The 11,625-nt window shown below is 57.2% G+C and overlaps 1 protein-coding gene across 10 annotated transcripts in view; it reads left to right on the top strand.

The window, feature by feature from the left end:
* Tet (tet methylcytosine dioxygenase-like) overlaps positions 1-11,625 on the top strand; it is a 76,230-nt gene that overhangs the window by 59,008 nt on the left and 5,597 nt on the right. For all 10 annotated transcript variants that reach the window (XM_025307598.1, XM_025307597.1, XM_025307593.1 and 7 more), the window contains 4 exons: positions 2,688-2,918; positions 7,602-7,839; positions 8,191-8,426; positions 8,796-11,472. In XM_025307598.1, the coding sequence (XP_025163383.1) occupies positions 2,826-2,918; positions 7,602-7,839; positions 8,191-8,426; positions 8,796-11,472 (3,244 nt within the window). In that variant the 5' untranslated portion in view covers positions 2,688-2,825. The remainder of the gene's footprint in view (positions 1-2,687; positions 2,919-7,601; positions 7,840-8,190; positions 8,427-8,795; positions 11,473-11,625) is intronic.

Here is an 11,625-nt window from a genome sequence, read left to right as displayed (position 1 = left end):
TTATATAAGGCAACACGCTCGCGAGTCCGCCGGGGCGAGTCGAGGCCCTCGCGCGCGCGTCGAGGATCGGAACGCGCCACGTTCCGACTTGACAAACCGCCGCGCGCGCTGCTCCACGCGCGCGCCGCTGTTACGCAACGCGGCGTTCGTCTATCGTGATCGCGGAATTTAGGTCAAACGACGTGTCCTTCGCGCTATCGGCCGGCCCACGTCGAAACTAATCGCTCTTGTTATTAACTTTTTAGCTGTCGCAGCGGAGCGCGCGCGCGCAACTCAGCGGATTCGAGTGATCCGATGACGTTGTCCTTAATCCTTGATCCAAGCGTCACGAGCAGGTTGGAGGTTCAGGTCGAGTCCTGAAGGCTCGGTTGAACGATCGAGCGAATTAATAAGCAATCACTCGACGTATGAATAAATCACTCGGTCGGAGTCCGCCGACGGCTGCGCGAAAAATCAGCGGTCTTGCGTGCGAAACAGCAAGTTCGTTCTTCCTCTCTTTCCTCCTCGATCGATAGTACTTATGACATCAGCGCTTAGCGCTCGCCGGCATTAACGGTAATTTGCGTGAAATCGTCATATCCAAAGTACAAGGTATATAACGCAAGAACAAGTTGTTGGCGCGCGCGAGCGTCGACGTGGGAAAAAAGACACGTGAATCGCGAGCTGGTCGAGCTAGCTCGCACCTAGTTAGAGACAGCTACAACAACCCTGTCGTCGTCGTCGTCGTCGTTGTCGTCGACGACATGCCACGCACGTCGGCGGAGCGCGCGACTATCGGCGAGTATCTACTTATACTTATACTTTCGTTTGACTTGAGTCAACAAAATGTGAATCACCGAGCGCGCGCGCGCGCGCGCGTGCGCGAGTGGAATGGCCGCCGGTTGACGCTGAAATCGGTTTACTGGCGGTCGGTCAATGCCCACGCGCCAGCCACGTGCTGCTCGTGAAGGTTTCCGGAGGTCGAGGGGCGCCGGAAGAGGGTGAAGACACGGATTCGGAGCGTAAGATTCCGCGTTAACCCCGGCCGGATCGCGGATCGTCCTCGCCGGCGAGGATATCTCGTTGGCCCGACGACTTCGGAAACTATTGATTTCCCTTCGATTCCTCGCGGCGTTCCTCGCTCCAATTGAATCGCGTCGCGCGCGCGCGGCGGGGCCGATAATTCGTCGGATAATTCTTCCGCGCGTTTCCCTCCGGATTCGGGAAATTTCCTCGCGAGCGAGACGACGGCTTGCCGTGTACGATTGGCCGCTCGCCCGCTCTCGCCTTCGCGCGGGGAGGTCTAAAATAAGTAAACGACGACGACGACGGCGGCGACGGCGCGCGGCCGGCACCAGCTGTTCGTTCGAGCCCACCTCTCGAAAAGGTCAGCCGTCTTGCGTTACGTTTCCCGATCGATCGATGATTGACGTACGAAAGGATCCGTCATCTTCGGCGGACGTGAGTCTATTGATAGATCGCGATCGATCCCGACGCGCGTGGCTGACGAATAAAAGAGAGCTCCGCTCTCTTTCTCCGTGAAAACTCGCGGAGAGAGAGAGAGAGAGAGAGAGAGACTCGCCTCGCTTCCCTTTTTCTTTCTCCAAAAACACGGACCCGCCTGATAATGTAAACTCGGCCGAGGGAAATTGGGATTAGGCCGATCGTAACACGCGCGACTTGGCGATCTCGGCCTCGGAGGAGGCCTCGCGAGCGGCCGCGACTCGCTCGTCGTTTTTCTCGTCGAGCAACGACACGACGCTCCGCGTGGATTTCCGAATGTTCAGCCGTGCGTCTCTTTTTCTCAGCGGGTGAGGAGACGCTCGCGAGGAGAGAAAGAAAGTCTCCTCTTTCTCTCTGTCTCTCTCTCTCTCTCTCTCTCTCTCTCTCCTCTCTCTCTCTCTCTCTCTTCCTCTCAGCGTTGGTCCCTGACGACGACGATGACGGCAGCGTCGTCGTTCCGTTTCTATTTATAAATCGATAGGCGATATAACGCGCGTGCACGATCCCGCGCGCGATAGGCGAAGCGAAAACGTAGGCGAGAGATCTCGCGACGTCTCGTCGACGACGACGACGACGACGACGACGACGACGTTGACGTGGTAATTGATGAAATTCGCGAGGAGAAGAGATACACTCGTCAAGGGGCATAAGACGCGAACGAGAGCGAATAGCCTGCAGCCTGTCGTCGCTTGACGACGCTTGTTGAACTATGGAAACCGTTTCAGCCGCCTCGGCCTACTTAAGCGGTGTCGTTATTTTTAGCATTAGGGTCACACCGCGCGCTGTGTTGGCTCTCTCGTAGTACCCATCTTTTCTTCCTACGATACGAGCCGACTTAACTTTCTCGACCCTTCGCCGCGAACACGCGCGCCGCGCGGCGCGCGTTACGTCGTCGCTCTCCCGTTGTCCTCTCCGATCGCCCGACGACAATCTCCTCGTTCGTTCTGAGACGAGCTTACGGCTCGTAAATATTTATATCGCCGCCATTTGCTCGCCGCGGAACGGACAAATCTACATTTTTAAGCGCGCGCCGTAGCGCGCACGCTTTCGCCCCTCGGCCTCGACGAGTCCTCTCTCTCTCTCTCTCTCTCTTTCTCTCTCTCTCTCGCGTGCGAGACTTTCCTGCTTCGCCGAGAGGTCCGCCGTTTTTTGCGAAGATGCGGCCGAGTCCAAGGGTAGTTACGAATAAATAATGTTTGTCGCAGAGTTACCGGAAGATCGCACGGCAAGTCAGCACGCCCGACAGCGCGCCAGCTGGTCTTGGCAGCCCACAGGCTGGCATCGGCGGCCTGCAGCAACAACACCAGCAACAAACGCAACAATCTCTGCACCAGCCCGATCCCATGCAGCAGACTAAGGACAATCTCAACTCGGCGGCGAACCAACAGACGGGCGCCTTGAGAAACGGAAACCCACCACCACCTGTCGTCTCTATGGTGAGTTTCGCGCTTTCCATTAAATCGTTCAATTTTACCCTCGCCTTCGACTCGCAGCCGGACAAAGGAACCTCCGCCCCCTCAGAGGGGCGAGTGTCGCGAAGGGGCTGTCTCGCCGTTTCTCATTTTTTTCTTCTCCTTCTTCTTCTTCTTCTTCTTCCGTGTGTTGCCTATTTCCGCGCGACCCCAGCGACTTGACATTTTCATCTCGAGTGATCAATCATTTCGGACGTTGCGAGAGACGCCCGAAGAGGAGACGTGCCTCGCGCGCGTTTACGAAGCCGAAGGCGCGCGCGCGCGCGCGCGCTCGAAAGTCCACTCGGAGTGCCAAGAGACGCTCGCGCTGCGGCAGAGCCGCGTGTAAGGGCGCAATTTTGACAGTCGCGGAGGGAACGCTCCCGACGGCCCGCTCCTGCGAAGGAATCGGCTGCCGAAATAGCGGCGTAACATGGAGGGCAAGGGTAGACTACCGGCAGACAGTGAGTGCGGGGGCGGTGACCGGCCGCCAACGCGAATCAATACCCGCAGGAACAGGAACCACCGACCTACCGAGAGAGAGACGAAGAGAGAGAAAGCGAGAGGGGGAGAGAGAGGGGGGAGCGAGGGAGAGAGAGAGAGAGAGAGAGACGCGTCCCGGGGACGAAAGGAGAGAAAGAGAGAAGCGATGAAAAGCGAGCGGTATCAAGAGGTGGAGCAGGAGTAACGATAGGAGAAGAGCCGGCGAGGGTAGCCGCTCGCGCGAGCGCGCGCGCGCGCGCGCGGGCGGGGGTGGCGCGTGTTAGGGGTGCATCTCTCTCTTGTCACTCGCGTGTGCGCGCACGGATGTCTTCTTCTTCTTCTTCTTCTGCTTCCTGAAAAACGCGTGTCTCGTCGAATTTCGACGGCAATCTCACGCGCCTCCTTCTCGCGATTCACGCTCATTCGTTCTCTTCTCTCCCCCTTCTTTCCCCGCCGTGTACACGTACGTACGTGTGTGCGTGCGGCGAGAAGCACGCGAGCGCGGGCGACTGCTTGAAATAATCGCAGGCGCCGAAATGCGCGTCGGCGGCGGCGACGGCGGCGACGGTGGACGTCGATATATTACTCGAATGAATTCCCGCTTCAACGGCTGTGCATGCACGCGCCAAGCGTGAAATCCTCTCGCGCGTGTGTATTCTTTAATGAAATAAACGAATCGATACCGGGGCGGGGGAGAAGGACAGCAGAGCTCGCGTCGCGCGTTGCGATGTAAATTCGTAACCTTGCGACTGGAATGCGTTTTATAATATCCGCTTTATTCCAGCGGGATTTTCTCTCTCTCTCTTTTTCCCTCCCCCCCTCTCTCTCTCTCTCTCTCTCTCTCTCTCTCTCTCTCTCTTTCCGTTTCGCACTGACGTGCTCGGCTGACACCGGGGAGCTGAACTCGTCGGCCGGCCGCGCCGCGCCGCGCCGACGTGGAAAAATCACTTTCTATCACCGGCGAAGAAATCGCGCCGCGCTAAAATCGCGAGAGACGCTCGCCCGCGCGCCGCGCGCGTCTGCGAGGTTGAACGTCCAGCCGAATCGAACGATCGGCGAGTGTTATCGGCTTATGTAAATTCGAGTCGCGATCGCGTTGCGGATAAATCAAACGCGAGCGCGCTAATCGCGGAGAGGCCACGCGCGCCCATTCGATTAGACGACGTATGTTATCGCGATTGGCGAGAGCGATATCGCTTCCGGCACCGCGGCCGTGCGCGCGCGCGCGCGCGCGGCCAACTTATGCGCTCTCGTTTACACACTCCCGTGACAAATAATATACACGACGACCGGCGAAAATGCAATGACGTTTGCGTCGGCTCTCTCCTCCCCTGGCCCGCGCGCGCGCGGCGGCGGCGGCGGCGGCGGCGGCGGCGGCGGCGGGGTAGCGGTGACGGTGGCGGTGGCGGTGGCGGTGGTGGCGGTGGTGGTCGTCTCGCGTACGTTAAACGTACGGTATTCCCATTGATAACCGTGCCCGGGCGTTAATTGTGCATTTCGCGCGTTAAACGCGCGTACGCGCACGTACGCGCAAACACGTACGCTCAGGTATCGCGTTCGCCGCGATAATTGCTAATGCCGCGGTGATAAAGGAATCAACGTTATACCGGGCGTATTCATCGGAACGCCCAATTATGCAATAAGCCGAAACCGCGAAATGCTCACGCCGCTCGATCGTTGTTGCCGGTACACGCAAATTGCGAGTCGCGAATCCCACCGCGCGCGCGCGACGTATATGCGGTTTATCGTCGCGCGATTACCCGCCTGAAAAGAGACCGAGAGAAGAGGTGGGGAGGGGGGGTGGAGAAGGAGAGAGAAAAAAGCGAGAGACAGGGTGAGGGAGAGAGAGAGAGAGAGAGAGAGGAGGACGTAGTAGGACATATGCGAATGCAATTTCGCACGCTGAGAATCTCGACAGCTCGGTCTTGTAGAGCGACGTGCGAGGGTCTTACATCGCGTTACACACCGCAAACGACGTCGACGCGGCGGCGGTTTAGCGCGGCGCAAGGACGAAAGCGGGAGTAGGTGAAAAGTGGTCGAGGTCGGCAAACTCTCCCGGGGGTATTCGCCGGAAGGGCAACTCTGGCTCCCGAGGGTTATGTTTGGGTGCTGTCACAGAACGTCCCGTTTTATCACGCCAGGGTCTTAGGTTGCCCTAGGTCACGATGCCACGAGAACGGAAGGATTTTCTCTCCCCGAGGGAGCGGCAGTGGCGGCGGCGGCGCGGCAGCGGCGGTGGCGGCGGCGACAACGGCGGCCGCCGCCGACTCGCGCACGAGTGTGCGTGGCAAAGTGGTGGAAGAGGAGGATGATACCGTGGAGGAATCTCTGCCTCGCTTGGCGAGACGCCCAGGTCTTCGACGCTATCAACCTCGACCACAAACACCGATTCACGGCCACCGCGTGAGGGTTCTTCGCGCGCGAGCGGCACAAAGCGAGAGAGAGAGAGAGAGAGAGAAAGAGAGAGAGAGAGAGAGGGAGAGAGAGAGAGAGAGAGAGAGAGAGAGAGAGAGAGAGAGAGAGAGAGAGAGAGAGAGAGAGAGAGACAGTTTCCACGCGTCGTCAAGAGCGGACTCTCGTCGTTCGAGATCGACGATTCAACGCGGCACGAGTTTGAATTTGTTTCAAGAGAATTCAAGAGAAAGAGAGGAGGGAGGTGGAGGTACGAGAGTCCTCCGCGCGCGCGATTAATCATCGTCACCTGGTTATAAAACTCGACCGCGCCTCTTTTGTTGGCTCGTTCCTTGCCGTCCTGTCGCGTTGCCGTGAACGCGAGCGAAACCCGAGCGATTCAGCCGTCGACGCTCGGCAGGACGCGGCGCGCGACTTTTAGCGAACGCGAAAGCGCCAAAGGCCCGCGCTTTCTACGAGTTCTTTCTCTCTCTCTCTCTCTCTCTCTCTCTCATTGCCATGAATTAAATAAAGCAAATAAACAGAGTAAAAACGCGGATAGCCATCCGACCCGCGCGCGTGGCCGTGTCGTTCTTGTTCCTCTTGTTTTCTGGCTCGAGAGAGGTGCTCGCTCGTTCACGCGCGCGCGCGCGCGCGCCTGCATTTTGAGGGCAACCGCCGCGAAAGTGGATGACAAAGGTCGGCGGCGGTAAGCGGATGAACGGAACCAATCGTCCTGACTCTCTCTCTCGTTTCTCTCGTTTTGTACAAAGTTTTACAGTCTGGCTGCGAGGTTGCCGGCTCTCTCTCCTTCGCCTCGCATCGCTGCGGACGGTTCCTCTCCGCCTCGCCAGGCCTCGATGCGTCGTCCTTTTTTCTCCTTCGGCCCCCGTCTTTGTCGTTGTGTGTATCCCCGCTCGTCGCTCTCCCTTTCTCGCTCTGTCTCTCGTTGACAGAGAGAACGCGAAAGACAGAAAGAGAGAATAAGGGAGGGAGGGAGGGAGGGAGGGGGAGAGAGAGAGAGAGAGAGAGAGAGAGAGAGAGAGAGAGAGAGAGAGAGAGAGTGAGAGAAGGAGAGAAGGAGAGAAGTAGTGGGGGAGGGAGAGTGGCAAAGCGGAGAGAACGAGCGAGCGAACGAAAATAAACCAAAGCGAACTCGTACTGCTCCATTTTTACGTGCACTTTATACAAGCGCGTCATTTTATCCCGGAGGATTGCTATTATTGTTGTTATTTGTCCCATGGTAAAATGCACCGCGTCTGTTTAATGAAAAGAGAGGAGAAGGAGGGAAAGTGAGAGAAAGCGAAAGAGAGAGAGAGAGAGAGAGAGAGAGAGAGAGAGAGAGAGAGAGAGAGAGAGAGAGAGAGAGGTGGGAGGGGGCAGACCAGAACTGTGTCTGGATACTCTCGCAACAAAGCCCGAACAAAAACAAAAGCGCCGACGATATGAACTCCATTGAAACTTTGACCTTCGACCTTCGCGTTAATGGCGGCAAAAGTTTCGCCGGCGATCGAGTAGCTATCCAATCGACAGCTACCCCAATGGTCCCACAGATCGCTTCACGCTTCCGAGAGCGTCCAGTTTTTGGAACTACCGTGTCTACCCGCGGCGGTCGCCGTTCTCACCTCGACGACGAGCCGCGACGACGCTCGCCATGTACTCGTCGTCTTCGAGTCGATCGATCGATCGGTCGGTCGAAGGCGAAGGTTTCCTCGCGCATGAAGGGTCCCGCGCGCGAAAGCTGATAGGCAGCGACCGAGTCCTGAACAATCCTCTCTCGTTTTCTGCACGCAGTCAACCGGCGTGATGCCGTTCTACGGAGACACCGGTGCTGGTTTCCGGCCGGCGGCTGGTTTCGGCAATACAGTCTGGCACCAGGGAGTCGGATCGGTCGGCGCGGTCGCGGTCGAAACGTCACCGGCTCCTTGGCCGCCGCAGCAATTCATTCAGCAGATTCCCGGGCCGAATCAGCTCGAAGAGCTGAGGTATCACACCCAGTACGGCGCTGCGACACCGTATCATCCTCAGCCAGGTAAGCGCGGAGATGATGACGGCAGCGGCGATGTGTGAGAAGAGGACATGACGCGTGCGAGAGAGAGAGTGAGAGAGAGAGAGAGAGAGAGAGAGAGAGAGAGAGAGAGAGAGCAGAGAGAGAGAGAGAGAGAGAGAGAAATGACGACGCATTCCGAGAGCTCGTTACGAGAGAACACGGAGATAAAAAGTACAAACAAGCGGAGTTTGTCTTTTGCGAAATCACGCCGCGCCTCGACGACCGAGTCCGCGATCTCTCGGAGCTGCTCGAAATCCGCGCGTCGCGCTCTCTGCCTCCTCCTTCTGTTTCCTCATCCCGCCGGCAAGCGTGTTAATTCGAACGACGTTGCAGTCTCGTATCAGCAGCAGACCTTCATAACGGCGGACCAGTCCGCGTTCCAGCGAGCCGGTACGACGGGACAGTACACCATCACGGGACAACCCTCGCCGCTGGCACCTGTCGGCGGGCAGACGGTGGTCTCGACGCCTCAGCGGCAAATGAACGGACAATTCGTGGACCCCGCGGCCACCGCTAATCAACCAGTTGCTTACGAGAGGCAGGACTATGTGAACGGCTACCAACAGCAAGTAAGAGCCGATTAAATCACCGGGGAACAGGTTCTGCTTGCCTGCACGCGCGCGCGTCCAGCCGTCGACAACACGACGACGACTCTCTCGTGTCTGTCCCCGTTTTGGTTTTATAGAATCGCGCTCACTCGCGCTCGCGCGGGAGATATATACGACGAAGATTTCAGTTTGAATGGCAGGAGAAAGCGTCCCGCGATCAGTTTCAACTGCCGATGTGTGACTGCAGCTAGGATTATCGCAGGATGGAATATTTAGTCAAACGTGTCAAGAATATCATAGAGAGAAAGAGAGAGGCAGATATCTGACATTCTCTTCTTAATGCGTCTTAAGTTGAGCGAGAGATCCTTTCTAAGACGTTGCTTTCGGCAGGATGTGACAGGCATGGCGCCGCCTCCGTCAACAACGCCGACGAGCCGCAGCAGCTCGGTGCATATGGACAGCCAGCAGCAGCAGCAACCAGGCGGCCCGCAACAGCCACCGCAACAGCAGCAACAGCAGCAGCAGCAGCAGCAGCAGCAACAAGCCGCTGCGGATACGCAAGTGAAGGGCTTCGCCGCAATTACGGCCGCGAATGTGTCGGGAAACGAGATGCCTGGGTATCCACTTCAACAGGACCCACAGAGTTTACACAACTCTAACGGATATCCAGGCTACGTGGAAATGGGTCAGCAACCAACGCAAAGCCAATGGCAAATGGTGTCGCAACAACAACAGCAGCAGCATCATCAGCAAGCGCAAATGCAACGGCAGCAAGTCGACAATAATCAACGGCACATGTGGCCGGACGCGAGCGGGAAGATGAGCAGTAGCGTCAATAGCAACATGAACTGGCAGGAGGGTGCGATGCAACAGCAGCAGAAACCTCCGCAACAACAGCAGCAACAGCAAAGTATGCAAAGCATGAAGCAGCAAGTGGAGCAGCAACAAGCTGCTCAGCTGCAACAGCAGCAGGAACTACCGAGACCGGCGAGTCACATGAGCTGGGAGACCGGGAGCGTGAAGGAACCCCATACGCCGCAGTCGTGGTCTGAGAACGCCGACAGTCAGCAGCAGCAAACTCAGGGAAACTGGTCGCGACAAAGCCCGAAGCTGAGAGACCCGCAGAACTCGCGCTTGACGCCGTCCGGCCAGCAACAGCCGCCTCAACATCAGAACTGGTTGCAGCACTCGCCGAAAGTGTCGGATCAGCATCAGCATAACAGTGGCGCCCAACAGAATCCGAGAATGACGCCTTCTGCTCAACGTTCTGCCTGGCAGCAGAACAGTCCGGAGGTACCGGGATCTCAGCAGAATCCCAGGCTGACGCCCTCCGGTCAGCAAATGCAGCAACAGCAACAGCAAACACAGCAGCAGCAGCAACAGCAGTGGCCGCAGCAGACCAAGGTGGAGCAGAACCCCAGACTCACACCGTCCAATCAAATGTCTTGGCCCGACACGCCGACTAGTCAACCGAATTGGTCACCGAATAGCATAAAGAGTGATAATAGTCAGCAGCCGCAGCAACAGTGGCAGGACTCGCAACCTAGTCCTAGACGGACTCCGGGCCACCAGTGGCAGGGTCAACTGACGCAAGACAACAAGCTGGACAATCGAATGTCCTGGTCGCCGAATTCAGTGTCGGAGGGTCAATCGGCCTGGGGCCAGCAGGCGACGAAACAGGACATGCAAAACTCAGGGGAAAGAATCGCGTGGCAGCAGCAGTCTGCGGTGGAGGTTAACAAGCCGAACGGTTTCCCGGAGAGTCAAGACAACGTTCCGGAGAATAACATGTATGCTCAAGCGAACCGAGTGAATCTCAACAGTCGACTGAAGTCGATGATTCTGAACAAACAACAGCAGCAGCAGCAGCAGCAGCAGCAGCAACAACAACAGCAACAACAGCAGCAGCAGCAGCAGCAGCAGCAGCAGCAGCAGCAGCAGCAGCAGCAGATGCAGCAACAACAGCAGCAGCAGCAAACCCACCAAGATCAACATCGTAACATGCATCATCAGATGCAGGCGCAACACGTCAGCAGTAATAACGGCGGCAACGCCGTGGAATATCCCACGGACGACCGGATACGCGACGCGCACGAAAACAACGAGAAGATGCAGGAGAAGCGCGCGGATCACTTCATCAATCAGTCGAACATCATGTCGATGGCGCAATCCAACGAAAACATGACCGGTAATTTTTTATCGCATAGCCACCACCCTCGGGTAGATAATTTGCCCGACGGTGGTGGCTTATGGGGATGGACGGCAGGAGAGCACAATCACAGTAACAAGAACGCTGACAACAGTGTGTTACCGGAGAACGGCATGGCAGCCTTCGAGAATTTCATGAAGCTCGCCGCGGAGAGCAAGAGCGATGTCGAGCGATGCTGCGACAAGGACAAAGATCAGTTGTCCTGGCAGACGCAGGAGGAGAAGAGCCACGACGATCACAACATCGACGACAAGTCCTTCCAACAACGACTGTGCATGGATCAGATTGAGGAAGTGTCCTTCGAGGAGTCCCAAAAAACGCCCGAGAGCGACGAGCTGAAGAGCGACAGTCTGGACTTCCTGAAGACCACGGACACGGCTGTGGGCGCGTCTTCGCAGGACATCGACAAGTGTAGCGACTCCGATCGCGTGATTAAGCGAGAAGGCATCACCTCAGACTATAACAGCGACGCGTCCACCCATGACGCCGCCAGTAACATCATCGCCGAGAACGAAGAAGAGAGTCAGAAGATCGTGCCGGATTACAAGTTCCGTGGCGACGGCGGTCCCGCGAAGGTATCGCCGGCAACCGGATCGTGGTGCTGCCGAAGAGGCGGCACCGAGCAGCCGACTCCCGAACACCTGAGAGACGGTTGTTGTCAGGGCCTTCAGACCAAGGACGAGATGCTGGCCGATTCCCCGCAGAGAGACGAGCTAAAGAGCGAGGGGGGTCCGCACAGTCCACGCACCCCGTCCACAGCGACGACCACGACGACAAAGTTGCAAGACCACTTGGACAAACTGAAGAACAATGTGAGGACCGAAGTGCCGAACTGCAACTGCTTCCCCGCCGACAAATGTGAGTTGCAATTGCGTATTCCGTACCACATTAACAGCGAGAGAACACACTAACCACGACAAGCACCCGACAGAAAAGTCGCAAACATACTAATAACGTGTATTATGCATATGGCCGATAAACAGCACCGAGCAATTGTGCGCCTTGAACACA

Source organism: Harpegnathos saltator, unplaced genomic scaffold (assembly GCF_003227715.2).
Source record: "Harpegnathos saltator strain DR-91 unplaced genomic scaffold, Hsal_v8.6 scaffold91, whole genome shotgun sequence".
Lineage (NCBI taxonomy): Eukaryota > Metazoa > Arthropoda > Insecta > Hymenoptera > Formicidae > Harpegnathos > Harpegnathos saltator.
The sequence above is the reverse complement of the archived record's forward strand: the minus strand, read 5'-3'. Positions and strand labels throughout refer to the sequence as shown.